Source organism: Cinclus cinclus, chromosome Z (genome assembly GCF_963662255.1).
Source record: "Cinclus cinclus chromosome Z, bCinCin1.1, whole genome shotgun sequence".
NCBI lineage: Eukaryota > Metazoa > Chordata > Aves > Passeriformes > Cinclidae > Cinclus > Cinclus cinclus.
The window spans coordinates 15376439-15394032 of NC_085084.1; the positions used below are offsets into that span (position 1 = coordinate 15376439).

Genomic DNA, 17594 nt, shown 5'->3' on the forward strand with positions numbered 1-17594 from the left:
GCGTCTAAGGAAAACTAATTTTGCACACCTGCTGTGTAGATTTGAATGAATTATTTTCAGCTAGATTTAGTTGCAATTCTATGAATGTATTTCTGAGGAGACTCATATACCACCTTGTGTGCCAAATGTTTGCACAGAATGTCTTGCTATGATCAAATTACAGACTGCAGGAAAACTGTTTATAATGGAAATGCTGACAGAACTATGCCTATTACGAGAGCTGGTATACCACACATCCTCCCAGAGTATAACAGTTCAGTTAAGTATCTCTGAAAATGAGATGTGCAATAACAGAAGCTGTGCAGCCACTGGTACATTTATTTGTACAGAACGATCGAACTACAGTAACAAAAATTGTTGTTCTGTGCACCGAAAAAAGCAGGCTGCTGCTGATCCAAACCTCTGGTCAAATGTCCTTATATCTTGAAGCACTGTAGTGTGGATGTGCACAACATGATACACACCCATTTCTGCAGGTTTTGCTCCCAGCAGCTCACAGTTCCTTGGAGCTGAATCAATACAACTACCATGTGGCTCCCTGTAAATCACAAGGAGGAAGTAAGTGCTGCTTTGCAGATAGATGGACTAAGAGGGCATGGTGCTAGGAGGCATATCTGGGACAGCAAAAATAGTTACTGAATTTCCACTAGTACCTTCAAAAACACAGGAAAAGTCTATGTATGTTTAAATAAATGAATAAACTAAGAAATACATATCAAATAAATAAGAGAAAAAGCAAGTATTTAAATTATGGCATCCTTGGAGGCTTTTTTTAGTTAGGGGTTTTTGTGCATTCTCAAAGCCTACTGACTAATCTAAAAGGTAACAATGAAGGTGACTTATTTTGTGTAAATGAGAATCTGGGTACAAATCGGGAGGGGGGGAAAATAATTTTTCTCAACTGAGAGACAAGTGGAATACCAAACTGGATCAGTCAGTTTTGAATGGAGCACTGATTAAGGGGTTTTCAGGGGGTGTCTTTCTCTTTGTACTCACCTCTTCATTATTACTGGAGCCTGTTTTTGGGCTAAAAACTTTAAAGACATATAGTCCCTTTTTCTGTGTGAGCACAGCTTTCACTTAATGAATGATAATTTGGTGAACACATAATCAAAATTAAATTATTTTATTACCCAATTACAACCATACTGTGCACATTTTTGTTTAGTCTTTTGTTCAAGTAGATTCTGTCAAAAATTGGAGCCCACACTGAAAACTTACCAAGAAGTAGTTGTGTGGAAACTCTGTGCAGTGACTGGATTTTGTTCTCGTTTCAATAGCATTAGGTCTTGTAAAGCCTAATACAATTTACTGAAAGACTTGACTTTCTCTGTTGAACTGGAAGTACTATAAAACGGAGAAGTCTTAATATGTTGTAAAGATACTCTTGCCAAAGATTGTCTCCTGCCCTAGATATGCATCCACTTTTAGAGTAGAACCCAAAATATATTTAGAAAAAAAAATAATGCAGCTTAACAGGAATGTGACAGGTACGATGGGTTTTTTAGGAAAAGGATTTGAAGAAAGACACCTTTTCCCACCAAAAAGTGAAAGACAGAGAAAGGAGATTTCTGAGGCATCCTGCAGAAACCTGAGAAGGTGCCTGTGCCGGGCGAACGCAGACGCCAGCCCATCGCCAGTTGTCAAGGCACAGTCACCCACACGGTGACCGGGCTGTTCCCCGGGGAGAGCCGAGCGGCACCCCGAGATGCCGGAGGTGCCGGGCGGGAGGTGAGCGCGGGGGAGCCGCAGCGCTCTCACCTTCCCCGTGCAGCGTCCAGGGCAGATGCGCGTAGTCCCACTGGTAGCCGCAGGCGCTGTCCTCGAAGGTGCACGACCCGGGCGACAGCAAAGCCGCCCCGGCGAGCCGTAGAACTGCAAGGATAAAACGAGCCGCGGTCACGGCGAGCCCGGCCCGGAGCAGCGCCCGGCGCGGGCGGGAGGCGTCCCCGCCGCCGCTTACCGTGAGCGGCGAGCAGGCAGAGCCGCAGCATCTTCCGCGCCGGGCTGAGCAGGGTGAGAGTCAGAGAGCGGCGGGGCTGAGCAGGGTGAGAGTCAGAGAGCGGCGGGGCTGAGCGCGGAGCGCAGGGGGAGAGCGCGGCTGCCCCGGCGGGGCGCGGGGAGGGCAGCGCGGCCGGGCCGGCGGGGGAGGGACGGGGAGGGCCCGCGGGCAGCGCGGGTGGACGGCCCGTCCCACCGGAGCGGGGTCGGCCCCGGACGGGTCCCCAGGCCGGAGTGGCTGAGGCTGGAGTGCCGTCCGGAGTGGGGGGTGCCGCCTCCTCTCCGGGCAGTCTTTGGAAGAGTATCACCCCCGGCATAGAGAAAATGTGCTTTCTTAAGTTTCTTGTACGCAGCGCGTTGATCCCGTTGCTGCGTACCAGCATCGGGTACCACTCGAAGAGCTTGGCTCTGTCCGGTGTACTCCCTGTCAGGTGTTTGTACACAAGCAGGAAGATGCCCGTTCAAACACAAAGGGGCTCCCACCCCACCAGAGGTCCTGAAGCTTTGCCCTTCTGTCCTTCCCTTCCACCAAACCTGCCCTTCCAGGGTACCCTGGCACTTTTAGCTAAGAATGGTACAGCAGCTGCTGAGATGCTCCAAGTACTGTAGTTCATAGGCTTACAGAATAACTCAGGACTGGACCATGAGAGATGTCCAGTCCATACCATGCCCAAAGTAGAGCCAGCTTTGAGCTTAGACCAGGTTGCTCAGATGGGATTTGACAACCTCCAAGGCTGGTGACAGCACAGCCTGCCTGGGCCCTGGCTGCAGTCCTGGGCTATTTTTTTGAGGAAGGGGTTTCTTCCTTGTGAATGCTCTGAATTTCCACTGTTTCAGCTGTGCTGCTCCCTCTCACTCTCCAACCACGCACCACTCTGATGAGTCCTGATGCTGCATTTCCTGACCTGTCCTGTCCATTTCCTTCTGTCCATACCAGGACTGCTGTTGGGTGCTACCAAAGTCATCTCTCTTCCCAGCTGAACCAGACCTCCTCACAGGACAGTGTCTCCAGGCCCACTGCCTCAGTGGCCTTCCCTCACCTCACACCTCAAAGAGATTAAGATCACTTAATGTGTTGCTAATACTGAAATTCTGAATTATATGTCTATCATGGCTGCAGACACAGCATACTTTTCAGATCTGACTGGTGGCACACAGTAGTACTTAGAATACAGGATTTCATTTTATCACTGTGCTTTAATATCTAATTATTCAGTGAATAATACCACCAGAGACCCCCTTTTATTCTCCCCAAGACCATAAGAGGACTTCAAGCAGGAGCTGAATGCGTGCAAGTTATTCCTAGGGAAGTGATGCTTATGTATTAGATAAGAAACATTTTAATGAGTAAGTATGATTATGATGGATAAAACCCGTGTTGTAAAATCTCACCTCACACACAGAATGAGGAGGAGTATGATCCTCTGTGTGTCCTGTGCAGATAAAGAATGCCTGTTTTCTAATGCTTCAAATTGTGTTAGAAATTTTATTCTGGCCAATTTCAGTATCTCAATTAATTAATTTCAGTACTAAGGCTGTTGATTAGCTACATTTCTCCAGCAGCTTTGAGACGTGACCATTTTTACACAGAATTGAGTATGGTGCATTATCTAGAATACACCACTTCTTAAGAGCTGATGGCACAAATGGCACAGCTGATACTGATGACTCACCAATATAAGCACTCACTAAGAACAGCTGAAGTGGCTTATGCCCTCAGTTTTCTTCTTGCTGATATCCAAGATGTCCCACTTCTTAGCAGAGAAGGTTTAGCTGCACATGTCAGCCACCAAAGCTGACAACACCACGTGTAAGCTGGCTTTTAAACTGGCACCTCCTGCTTGCTGCAACTCTCAGGACCCAAGGAAGTAACTAGATGTGTGTGAATGAGATGACATTAAAATTCCTGAAACTGATGTAAAACTTCAGAATGGCCCACTACACTCTTTTCCAAGAATTGTATTGAAGATATTTTCCCTAATAATGAATTTGTAAAATTCATTTTCCCCCTTATTGATTCATGTTTCCTGAAATCTCACCTCATCCTTTTCTACTGCTGATGTAATTATGTTGTCCTCTCCATGTCAGGGAGTAACATAATCAAGGCCATGCTAACGAGGCAATCTCTCAAGGAAAAACAAATGTCAGAAGCATCATTAATTGTTATGTAGGAGTATTTGAGACATAGAAGAGGCTTCTACAGATGGCAGGGTCCCCATAAGCACTTGCCCAGTTTGCTCCTGACCAGACAGGAAATGGGTAAGCCACATTTGTCCTTGCTGCCTTTTGAGACAGGGAATGCAGAGATCTAGGGTAAGGCAGAAGACCAGTTTCACCTCCTGTCGATTCCTATTACTAACTGAGCTTCCTTTAGCTACAAACTTAATCCACAGGCTGCCATCTGACTTCTCTTAATCTGACTCTTTTATTTTTGCAGGCTAACTGCAACACCAGAGAAGCAGAAGAGCAGCAATTAAAGTCTGAGCTTTTCCAAATTCTCTGCACGGCTAGATGCTTTGCTCTCCAGTTTCCTCTCCAGTGTTTTGCTTTGAAATCCTGGAAAATACACTTCATAAAAAGACCTCTTTGCATCTAGGCATATCCAAATTTTCCACTTGTTCTCAGACATTGGACACCAGTACTGTTCTCAGTTGGAAAAGGACGTCAAGACTGGAAAAGGAAATGAGCGCTTTTTGTAGCACCTTTCAGTTCAAACTTCAGTCTTCTCATACACATGTGTTAATGTTATTATTTTATGCTTTATATGCTTTAATGGAACTATAATCATGCATGACACTTTACAAGTGTACTTGGCACGAAGTCCTGGGATCTTTTAATATTTATCTTCAGTAAGAAAAATACAAATAATTTGAGCTAAGCTCATCTAATCTAACTTCACTTTGCTGTATCCATATTTCTTTTGCCCATTGTATCCTGTGCTTCAGAACTCCAGTCGATTCTGATCTTGCCTATGAGTCAGTTTCTGCAGCTGCTGTCCTCTCCATTCTCTGGAAGTATGTCCAGAGTAGGAAGTAGGAATACTTCCACTGATAAGACAGAAGGTACTAGCAGACAGTGACTGTGCTGGACATTTCTGCTCCCATTGATCTGATTTATATGTCAAGTCAGCATTTGCTGTACATATGCATATATATGAGATACATGTATGTCTGTAAGTAGTGCTATACTTACAGATAAGAATTTAATTAGTGGCTGAACTGAGCAATTCTTAAAAAAAATCAATAATTCTGAAATATGCAGACCACTCATGTTAGGGTAAAGACCAATCTCAGAAGGAGGCCAATCTTGGAAAAGTTAAAGCTAGGCATGAAAGTACCACTCAGTGAAGCTGACTCTTTCTGAGGGGTGTCCTGTGCAGGGTCAGGACCTGGACTCCATGATCCCCGTGGGTCCCTTCCAAGTCACCATATTCTGCAATTCTGTGAAATACAGAATAGGAACTACTTGAAAAAAAAATACAGTCTAACTATTAATTCCAACACAAGTATATTTTTTTCATTTTAAAAGGGATTTTCAGTACATTGAAACAAGATGTACTAGAGCAGGCAGTTATACTATGATTACCAGTGTGACTCTATCTTATAAATTGTGAAGTTTTCCCATGAAGACAAAATTCCAAGAAAATCCAGATGAGCACATGGTAGAAGGACACATAACTAATTTTGAATTGGAGAGGTTTATCATTTATTCTGCAGAAAGCTAGAGTTAGGATTTGGTTTAGGGCCAGGGAAATCAAAAACCTCGGAGGTGAAATGCCAGCAACATCTTGCTTAGCCCAAAGACATGGGATGGCAGCTGGGCTCAAGACAAAGCTGTAACTCAGTACACATCTGGAATCATGAACATGTCTTATCCCCTGCAAGGATAGCCAGTTTAAAGATAGGGTCTGGGTTACTTATCTGAGGACCACATTGGAGCAGTGTCCAATTGGCCGAAGTAAACTGTTCTTACCAATACAGACTACCTGTATTCTGCTGCAAACTTTAGCTCTGAAAATAGAAAAGTATGTTTTTGCTCAAAAAACATTCAAGTGCCATTATTCTCTTTGGACATTGCAGAATGAATCAGGTAAGAGAAAAAAATTGTAAATAAAAATTTGTAATCCAGAAATAACAAACCACTGTGGACAGTAATTTGTACCAGATGCTACAGTATAGACATAAAAGTAAATATAACTAGGCCTTTAACATAAAATAGGAGCTAAATAACATCACTGATTGTTTTAAAATAAGTAACTCTTACTTATTGTCATGAACAAAAGCCACTGACAACTGCAGAAAACCTTTTCTGTGGATGGTGTCCCTTTTTTTTATTTGTTCTGTGCTTGTAACAATATACTTTTAAAATTTCTTTGAGATATCAGCTGCAGAAGCAGGGGAATGCCCAGCTGTTCAAAAGCTATTTAATGATACAGAGGACTGCACAATATAAAAAAAATTAGGGTTGCCATGGTAAAATATTATTTGTGTACAAATAAATGCCCTGCAGACAGTTTCTCCCTCAGATGACATTACTTTTGCAGAACTTTGTAGAAAACAGAGGACAAAGCCAAATATGACGATATGTGCACAAATGGAAAATGGGGGGGGGGGGGGGGGGGGAGGGAAGATGTAAAAAGGAAGTGAGACAAGAAAAAGATTTATTCAGTACTGTTGAAAATCATTAGTGCCTATGTTTCAGAATTCAGTGAAGTGAAGTGGACCTGCCTTATCTTGCTATAATGTAGCTTTCCAGGGGCTTCTTCATACTGAAATAGGGTATTTTTTCTGCCCAAAAAAATAGCAAAATCCTGAAAAGAAGAGTTGCCCTCTTTTAGAGAGACCTCCTGTCACAGGACTAGTTCAGCTGTGTCAGGACCTTTTCTGCGTCCTGAGTCAGCAAAGAACTAGCAGACACCATGTCAGCATTGCATCCCTGGGGTCTGGAGTCCTAAAGCTGGAAGTTACTGCACTCACCTGGCTGCTGGGCTGGAATTTTGTGTGGCTTGCAGTCATGTGCTACTCCAGCTCTTAGCTGGTATCTCTTCCTGCCTGTGTCAGACCTTCCTCTTTGCCAGCACTGGAACCATCTCTTCTGTTGAAACATGCTGAATACAGCAAGGATATGTACATATGTACATAAATGAAAGACATGCTCACAGCAACAGCAGTCCCAGTTGCAACATCAAATAGGAGGTGTGTGAGATTTATATAAAAAAAAAAGCCAACCAAAAAACAACCAACCCACTACCCAAAAATAAGAGAGCTAATATACATGTGGCATTTTTGCCTGAAGGAACTACTGACGTTTTACAAATTCATAACAAAGTGAAGAATACTCTTTATTTTACAATAACTGCAAAGGAAATCAGGACACTCACTCAACTAGCCAGAGATTGCTGAGTATCACAAAAAATACAGCTTCACTTTTACAATCCTCCAAAGAGGCAGCTCCAGCTGCTCATTGTTTTTCTACTTGATATATAGCATAAATATATGGGCCACAAGATAAATATATATTTAAAGCTGTACAGGCAGGTATTGCCACAGGGTACCCCAGCCCACTCACATTAAATGCCAGCATTTCAACAGATTACATGCAAAAAAGAAAAAAAATCTCTGTAATGTATTGCTTACTTTGATTACAGGTCATAACATGTTAGATACCTGATTAAAGACCTGAATGGCAGCTCCACAGTGTTCCTGCACAGCCTCTTTCACCTTGTTTCATGGGCAAAACTGGCCTCTTGTTTCCCTGCTATGCCAATTTGTTCTTATCTGCAAATGTTGTGGCACTCAAGCAGTTGTTGGAAATCTCCAGTGCAGCATTTATTACAACAGTAGGAGAAAGGAAATTGCTGGAACAAGAAAGGAGAGAGAAGAACAAGGTGGTTGTTGCTTGGAATCATCCATTTCATTCCTTGACAAGAAGGCAGCATGCTGACAAGCTCAGATGTTTATACATTTAGTGTTGTCTAAACAGGTAAGGCCCGGATGGCATTTCATATCCCAGTTTTATACTTCAGTCTACTTCTTCCTGGTTTGCCCTGGGGTTGGTGTGAGAACAAGGTTGTGTTTGGCTTCTCAAGCTGAAATGTTTTGTAGCCTAAGTTAAGGGAGTATAGGACCCAAATAATGGACACAAAGAAGGCAAACCTGGGAGGTACAGAAAAATCCCTGTATGTTCTATTCTTTAGAAGCCATTTTGCATGAAAGAGAGAGCATCACTTTGTCGTTCCTGATTTGCTTTCCAACCAAAAAGCCTTGCCAATTTGTAAATCTGAAAGGACAAAAATGTCTTCCACAGGTTAAAATATTTGTTACCTAGGAATTATTAGGGACTTTTGGACATTATGAATGTTTCCAGCTTGGCAGAATGACTGACTGACTCACACTAATCACTCCAAGAAAGAAATTAAGTCTAGAAACTTTAGAAGTTCTTCTTCCTGTTTTTAAAGCTAACAAACAGATGAGGCTATTTCTTCTGAAGTTTTTTTACTTAGACAAAAAAATAAATGCCAAAATTACACCCCTTATTCAGGCTGTGTTTTTGCCCTGTCAGCTGATCTGATCAATATCTCAGACAATCAGTGTGTGCACCCTGGCTATCTCACAGCAGGTGAACTGTCAGAGGAGCAAGTAGTGGTCTTTGCACCAAAAGCTGCACATCACAGTAAACAAGCAAATTTAATTTGTCAACAGAGCTACAATTTTGTGGCTTTCTTGCAACCATGTAGAGACAAAAGCAGTGAGTGAGGATTACAGTACATGGCAAGGTCCAAGGGGGGAAATGACTAATAATTCATGACACTGGATATGAGGTTTCCACAGCAATGTGCTGTCATGGACTGGGTCCTGTGACTGACTTACAGAATACATGTATATGTTTCTAAGTTGTGTTGTCTTCTGGTTAGGAATAGTCCATTTTCAGTTCTAGCACCATGACAAGATGGATTCAATAACTAGCAACTAATCCCTGTTTCCATCAGTTTCTAGACATCAACTGTTACTTGTTCTGAGACATGCAGGAGAGCCTAAACCATTTTTTTTTCAAGGTGAAGTCTCCCAGAGAGGTTTAAGATTATACTGTACCAGTATCTATAGCCACCTAAGGAACAAACCAGAATAAGGATTGAGGAGCTCAGTTACAGGTGGGCTGACAAGAATTGATCTGCTGCAGAGGTCCAGAGCAGGGCTCTCACACAGACCTTACAGCTGTCATCGTGATATAGCAACAACTTCATCAGCTTCCTCAGACTGACTGAGCCACTGCTCATCACTGTTCCACCTCCCCTAAGCCCTGAGGCACTCATTTCTTTGCCCAGACCTGGTGTTATGAGATGGGAGAGCCAGGCATTGTCCACACATCATCTCCTACTTAGGTTTGTATTGATGTCATTTATACCTGTCTGACAGTCTGGAAGTCATCACCCCAGCTGACAGCTTGTGAATAAGAGTGTTAATTGATGGTGCACATTAGTCCCAGTTATATGACAGCTGACTGTGACACTTAGTTCATCTTCTGCACAGCACTGATGCCATGGGCTAAAAGGGCAACAGGACTGTATGGGAAGATAAATAGGAGCATGTCCTGTTGCTATTTGCATGGCTTTGTGCATAACAGGCTACAGAAATCTGATGCTTCTGTATTTTAAGAAAATAATGCTTTCAAATTGGTTTGTCAGCTGGGATTCCTTCCTGTAATTTCTTTATTAATAAGCCTTGCTAATATTTACCATGAAATGTGCTTTGGAATACATTTTGGAATACATCTCAGAGGTTGGCAGGTATTTCTGGAAGCCACTTAATCCAAACCCCTGCTCAATCTGTATCAGCAAGTTTACTGACTGGTTTTCTAATAGCTCTAAGAATGGAGACTCCACCACCTGCCTAAGACACTTGATACACTGTTCAATTGTCCAAACACTAAAAATTTTTTTCTTCTCATTAAGTAAAATGCCCCATCTTTTTCTCTTGTCTTGTCACCAGACACCATTAAAAGAGTCTGAGTTTATCTTCTTTATTCCCCCCATCAGGCACCTGTACACACTGAACTACACTGTCTTGTGGTAACTGCAGTCGTGACTCCTCCTAACATTCAGGACCAATTTTTCCATGAAATTAACAGAAACAACAGAACTTATTTGGCTTTTCAGTCACTGATGTCAGGAAACCCCCATCAGTGGAGTCCAGAGAATTCCTGAATTACTTGCGCTCTACTGCATTAACTCTGCAGCAGATACCAGGTTGGCTGAAAAGCCCCCTGAGGGCCAGGGCAGGTAAAAGTGAAGTTACTTTCAGCTGTCTGAAGACCTTATCTGAAGACCTTCAGATCTCATCTAAGCAGATCCTCTTTTTCCCAAGCACGTCTTCTTTAGAAGACACCTTCTCAAAACCCTTCATGTGCACCTGCCATCTCAAGACAGTGCTCCATGCACTCCTGCTGCTCCTTTGTATGAAAGGCAGCTCCATCTCCTCACTCTCCCAGCCTGTCCTTCCTAATGAATCTGTTTCCATCCATCACAGCACTCCAGCCATGTGAGCTATCTCAGTACACCAAGATGACTGCAACCCTGCAAATGCACACAGGTTTCTAATTCCTGCTGTTTGCTCCCCAAACTGCAATATATAATTAAATGGTACTTGCAATTTAACTTATGAATTCCAAAAAAGAGGGTGAAAAAAAATTCATTTTAACCTCTATTTAATCTTCTACCATACAGTCCTTTAGGAATAAAAATACTGTAACCAAAAAAGCAAAAGTTGAGATATTTTCTCCAGCTTATTCCAAAGACCTCTGGAAGTACTAAGCTTTAGATGAAAACAGCAAAGAATTCAATGGAATAACTGAGCACTATAGCAAATTACTTCTTTAGTTTTGCCGAGTAACTTCTTCTGTGGAAAGCACTTTTTTTCAGTTTTAAGTAACCCTGAAAGAATAAGCTGTGTCTGACTTCTATTTTGGTGCCAGTCAGAAAAGTGCAGGGAGAAAGGAAACTCCATGCTTGCTTGTGAGACAGCTATAAGGCAGAGAAAAATTTCAGGACCTTGAGAACCTACTGTGGTACTGTGGTGCTGCTGCAAGCTGAGGTACCCCAGAGGGATGGTGACATAGACACAATGGCACCAGATAATGTCACAAATCTTTTCCCACATGGATTAGGGAGTTGACACTTAAGGCAAAGGGATGAGCTGTGTTGTCCTTGGGAGGTGGAAGAAACAGCATGCATCTTTGTTCAACAGGCATTTCAAACCCTCTGTGGTGTTATCACATATTGGCCAGTGATTTAATGAGATTGCAAGGAACAGTCAGAGTGAAAGAAAACTGTTAGAAAAAGGGAGGAATACAAAGTAGTGGGATGAGCAGGTAGGTCTAACCTCTACAGGACAGCAGAGCCAGAAGAAGATGAGACTGGCTGAAGGAACAAAGAAATCCAAGCATGTAATGCAGCTATTTTTCATTACTTATAATCACAGGTATAGATAATCCCTTGTTATGTCAGCTAGCAAATTGTGATATTTGCAAAAAAAACTCAACAGACTGGCTTTTGAACAAATATGAAAATTAAGATATTTCTGTTGTAATGGAAAATTTTAAGCTTGCAAAAGAAACTTGTGCCACAACAGTAGCATCTGTGAGCAAAAGCAGATGGAGAATAATGCTGAATGACAAGTTTCTTTCATACAACCATCAGAGGTTAAACTATCTTAGATGACCATAGGGACCATTTAATAATGCCCAGTTTTAAAAATCAATAGATCTTAGTTATTTTTGTAATTCAGTAACTTCTTGTTTACCTCTGCTTAATCCATAAAGATTTGCAATCAACTCAGCTGACAATTCTATTTGCTATTGTTTCCTTTGCTGCTACTGTTAATTTTAAATTTGATCCCTATGCTTTTCACTCGAAAATTTGTCTTAGCTATTTCATAATACATTATGATACTGCATCAAAATTTAAAATGCCAGTTATGGATACCTCTCTAATGTAAAAATCAGTCTGTAAAACAAGACCTAAGTGATTTGAGCTCCAGTTTAATCAGACTCTAGGAAATGCATGCACAGAATGACAGAGCCATAGACTGACTGAGGCTGAAAGGGACTTCTGTAGGTCCAACCTCCTGCTCAGTCAGGGCCATTAAGAGCTGGGTGCCCATGACCATGTCCAGATGATTTCTGAGTATCTTCAGGGATGGAGCCTCCCTGGGCAACCTGTGCCAATGCTTGGTCACCCTCACAGTGAAAAAGGGTTTCCTACTGTTTGTAGGGAATTGTCTATGTTTCAGTGTGAGCCCATCACCTCTGGCCCTGTCACTGGGATTGTCTGGAAAGAGTCTGGCTCCTTCCTCTGTGTGCACTCCTTTCAGGTACTTGCATACCTTAAGATCCCCCCTGAGCCTTCTCAGAGCCCTGAACAGCCCTAGCTCTCTCTGACTCTCCCCAAAGGAATCACAGAGCACACAGGGTCTAAAAACATGACACAGGGCCTGTTCTTACACTGAGCTTAGAAATCACTATATTTTTCATCCCTAAAACGAGATGTTCTATTTGTGGCCCGACTGTGCATTGTGATTTCCTATTATGCTATGGTTAAGTACATTAAAGAAAAGACAGCAGTACTTATTCACCAAGCAGTAGGAACAAGTAAACACTTGCAGATTTTGCTCATAAGTATAGGATTGGTAGAAACAGAGATAAAATATCAGTCTCCAAAATTATGGAGTGTGTCAAAATAAAAAGGAGTCATGTTTAAAGATACAATGCCATGCATTGATGCCGACAAATCTGATGTCAGCTGAAAAGATTATGGCCAGCTTAGTAGTTAGCACCACATGGATGTGGTAGCAATAACGTAAAATGGTAATTAAAATCTACAGTGCGTATCCGAAGTGAGCATATTTCTACTGAGATGAGCTGTCCCAATTTGAATAAGCTAGAAATTTTGTGGAAAAGACAAGTGGAAATTTGTGCCAAAAAGGTATGCCATAATCAACAAAGTCTTCCTACCTGGAATCCCTTGATTCAGTTCTGCCAAGAGTTTTTTTCATAATTGGTGCAGGCAGCTTCACACAGAACAGGAGTGTGAAAGGAACAGCTATTCCTTACTGCACATCTGTGAGTAAATGGGGTACGTATTAGAAAATAACAAATTTTTTTGTATGAAAGAGATTATTCAGAAAAAAATTACAAAATTCTTCATTGAAATCATTTGCGCCTAAGAACTACCTGTGATGGTTTTCTTGAAATAAAGAAATTCCCAAACACCACCAGAACTGGAGACTTCTGTGAGCAGAACTGAAAACATCTGCTCTTAAAGACAAACATAGAGTACACAATTTTTCAGACTTTTGTGTAATAATACAGATCATAATTCAAAACTCCAAGAGAGTTTTGAAAACCAAGAGAAAAAAACCCAAGAGAAAGGCTCCCTGAGCAAGTGGAACTACATTCCATGAGGACATCCAATTTAAGATGGAAATAAAAGTTTGATGCTGTAAAACAGCTGGTGACCATCAGGCCTGTTGAATTCAGACCACAAACTTAGAGCAGGAATTGCTTCTTTGTTTTTGGCTGGCGTCTTATTTCTTAACTGACAGTGTTATTACAAAACGAGAGTAGAAAGAAAAGCTATGATTTTTGCTAATTCAAACCAGAACTAGAATGACATCAGTTTGTTAGTGTTGGAAGCTAAATTTTGACATGCACAAATAACAGAAACCCTATTACACTATGTCAAGCACTAGAGTCCAATTGTGTCTGACTTTGCTGTGGTCACACACTCCATTCAATACCAACGTTTTACACTATCTCCTGCTTTTAAAAATAGAACTAACCCTTCAAGTTTCCTGTGTAGATTTCAATGAAGATTCATAATCTCTTGATGAAAATAAAAGTGAAAAAAACCCAAAAAAACAAGTGTTGAAAAAAAACCCATAATTCTGAAATGCTGGCACAGGCAGAACTGAATAATCAGCTTACCTCAACCTGTCTCTTAGTGATGTATTTCCCTGGTTTTGTTTGTAATACTCTCAAAATATTATTAACTAAGTCTTTCCACTGACAGTTCTTGTGTGCCAAAACAACAGACAGAATTTTTGAAAACAGAAAAATGATGTAGTAAAAGGCCAGAGAATAATAAAATATTGATATTTATTAATTTCCATAATAGACATGAGGAGGAAAAAGTAAAAAGTGAAGGAAAACAGGATTAGACATTGCTTTCAAGTAACTGCATGCAATGACTCAATTGTGCTCCCACAAAAGGAAGAAAAAGACCTTCACTTGATATTAATGGAAACAGGCAAAGGTTTTCAGTCACCTAGAGATGCTGCAAACTGAAAATATGTGTATCCTTGAACACTATGCTGGCAACAAAGAGAATATTACATTTTATTTTGTTCAATGTTATTTGCCTCTAGAAATAGAAAGATAGTATCAACAGCAGCAAAACGGCTAGAATATACAAACACAGTGTTCAAGGTATATATTAATTCTTTTCTCCAGTTATGAAAGGTTATGAAAGGCACCTTAACTTAGCTCATCCAGCACATCACAATTGAGGGTCAAGATTTCTACTTTCAGAACAGAAACAAACCAGTACTTTAAAAAATGAATCAGTATATTAATAGGTTATTTTCTTTGCCCCTGTGTGCATTTTTTTTCTAAATATGTTTGAGATTCAAATGTTATAATATACTGTTAAACTCCCCAGAACACTTGATGAAACATTCTCCTCCTTTCTCTTGCCACAGTACATAAATTCCTGTTCAAACACCAGTTCAGCTGTAGGCAAAACAGCTGCTAGTTCACTGGAGGCAAACCTAAACCCATTTCTTGATTTACACCCCTCTTTTCTACATGACTGAAAGGTGCACGTACGAGGCCATGGGTCAAATCCTAGTCTCATCCAATCAGGCATAAAAGTCAGCATACACCCATGAAATCAAGGCAGGAAGAATAACACACAAAAGAAGCCAAGTCTTTTAGGCAGGAGCACTAATCTGTCTGCAAAACAGCCTTGCACACTTTTTCCTTTTCAAAGAGTTCCTGCACAGCTGTTTGAAATATTTACCATTTGTGTCCCTGGGCAGAAATGTCTTCATTGTACTGTCTTCAGGATTTGTTGGTACAAAGAACCTCTGCCCCTCTCCACCTTCACCAACTGGGATTGTATTCCCAGCCACCCCATTGTATTCAACTGGTTCCTTGGCAAACCTCCCCTTAGGAGTGGTGTCCCAAAGACCAAGGTCTGATTTGCACTTGACAAGCATATCTGTGTTAAAAGAATTTGTAGGGTATTCACAACTGAGGGCAACTTACATTTGAAGCCAATGACTACATACAGAGCTTCAGCCTCACCTTGGGTTTCAAAAGCCTTTAATGCTAACCCCAGAACAATTGTCAGCATTTGTAACAGTGATTTCTGACATGCCACTGGGGATTGTTTCATAATCAGAAAGAGGAGAAAAAGAACGACAAAAGTAAAAGTTCTGCCAGAAAAGTAGACCAAAGCAGACAGATGGTTCATATTAACTGAAAGGGCATCCAGATTTGTGATTTTCTTTTTCCTTAACAGCAATATCAGCAAACAAATTCAGAGAGCTCATAATACTTCTTTAATTAACTGTTCAAACACTTAATCTCTTTGTATTTATTAGGTGGCCATCAGCAACATCAGCTTCATCTTCCATACAGACAGGGTAACTGGGGATAGGTGGAAATCTCACCCTGTTCTGAAGACTTTTTAGTGGCAAATTGTGCACAAAACCAAAAGTGTGAAAACCCTGCCATACAGTAAAAATGAAACATCATGCTACTGATATATTTTGCCTGTCCTAGCACAGGCCATGCAGAATGCAGTGACCTCCCAGGACTGCATGTGGTGAGAGAAGCCACACACGGTGCAAGGTGTGTTTGTGCTGCCCGCATGGAACATCTGTGTATTGAAACATCCAGACAGACCTGCCCCAGTTTCCCTTGCACCACCTCAGAGCACACTAGCACAAGTACATCTTGAGTGATGAACTACAGCAAAAGGTCCTTCAATAAAGCAGTCATTACAATAAACTGCCTACTTTCTCTTCAGTGACAAAGAAAATTATGTCAAGGAAGCTCATCTATGAGCTTTTGTTTCTCCTATATTAATCTACTCTGTAACTAGGCTCCCAAGAGGCTTCTTTCTTCTTGATGCTCAAGTTTCCACTTAAAACCTAAAATCTGTGGCCACTAGACTATTATCTCCAGGCTTGGGAGCCATCTGTCTTTCTTCTTGGGTGGCTTCCACATTTGTATACTATAATCAGGATCAATTATGTATTTATTCCTGACAAAGAACAGCCACTTCTCATGGTTTACTCCACCTCTCCAGACAGTGATTAACACAATTCTCAATTCCTCTTCTGTTTGAATTCTTACAAAATAAACAGGAAATTATTTAGTACATAGAATTTATTGGAAATAGTTCTTCCATACAGCAGATCACAACATGGACAAAATTCTTCATTAGAACATTACTACTAGGTCATGAGAAACCCTCTGAAAACATTAGGGCAGCCTCTGTAAAAATTTTATGAAACATCTGAAAGTGACACTGAGCATTAGACAAAAGAAGTATATAGATGATCCAAAGAACACAGAGGGATCAAACCTAATCCTTTTTATACATGAAATTTTGTCTATGCAGTGAATAGAGAAGCAGGCTCCGACAGCCCAAACCATTGAACCAAACCAAAAGATTCAGCCTCATCCAACACCACTTTGCTGGAATCACAAAGTCTTCTCTGTGTAACAGCCTCAGGTGACCATCAAGTGCCTGAGAGTGTGGAGCTGACACCACTCCTGCATCAGCAGGGCACAGGAATGCTGTGGGCCCAAAACCCACCACAGGGAGAAGTTCCTCCTGCTGAGTTTCCTCAACAAAACCTGAATTATCAACATGCACAAAGAAACAGATCCATGTTGGACAGCCCTTGGCTGTAAGAGCAACTCACCCTTGTAAATAATGGCTCCAATAAAACAAAAGCAGCCAGGCTACACCACGCCTTTTTCTCCCACTCAGAAGCAAATCCCATCAGTTCTGCTCTGTTTTACATGCCCCTCAGGTACAGTGCCAGTATAACTGTGAGTGCCTTCCTGCAGCCCGTGCTGCTGCACTGCACCCCCAGCCTGTGGAGCTCTTTGTGCAAGAAGCAGCAGGAAAAGGTGTCTCCTAGGGCAGCATCTCAACAGACACACCAGGACCCAGCTGAGCCAGTGCTCATGGTAGTCACCAGAAGAGAGATTCCAGCCCTATTGTACCAATTGACACAGCTGTTCAGAATATCAGGTATCAGTGTTTTGAAAGTTTTATTTGTCATGCCAGATGTCAAAGGGATTACTAACCTAGATGCTAGTGGTATCTGAGATGCCTGCAGGAAGGTTATGGTGACCCATATAAAAGTCTCAGTTCACATTCCTGTGGCCTGGGATTTCAGATGAGTCCTATTAGCAGATAATTCGTACATTTAATAAGTGTCTATTTGTTTCTAATTGTACTTGAAGCTCCGGCTAACAGACCATAACTACGACATAACTACTTTACAGACATAACTACT

General features: G+C 41.5%; 1 protein-coding gene across 1 annotated transcript in view; it reads right to left on the reverse strand.

Annotated features, from left to right (window-relative positions):
* MAMDC2 (MAM domain containing 2) overlaps positions 1 to 1994 on the reverse strand; it is a 53783-nt gene extending 51789 nt beyond the window's left edge. Inside the window, exons 1-2 of the mRNA XM_062513530.1 lie at positions 1964 to 1994; positions 1762 to 1875 (exon numbers count right to left, since the gene is read on the reverse strand). Of these exons, the coding sequence (XP_062369514.1) occupies positions 1762 to 1875; positions 1964 to 1994 (145 nt within the window). The remainder of the gene's footprint in view (positions 1 to 1761; positions 1876 to 1963) is intronic.
* Positions 1995 to 17594: the final 15600 nt, after the last annotated feature.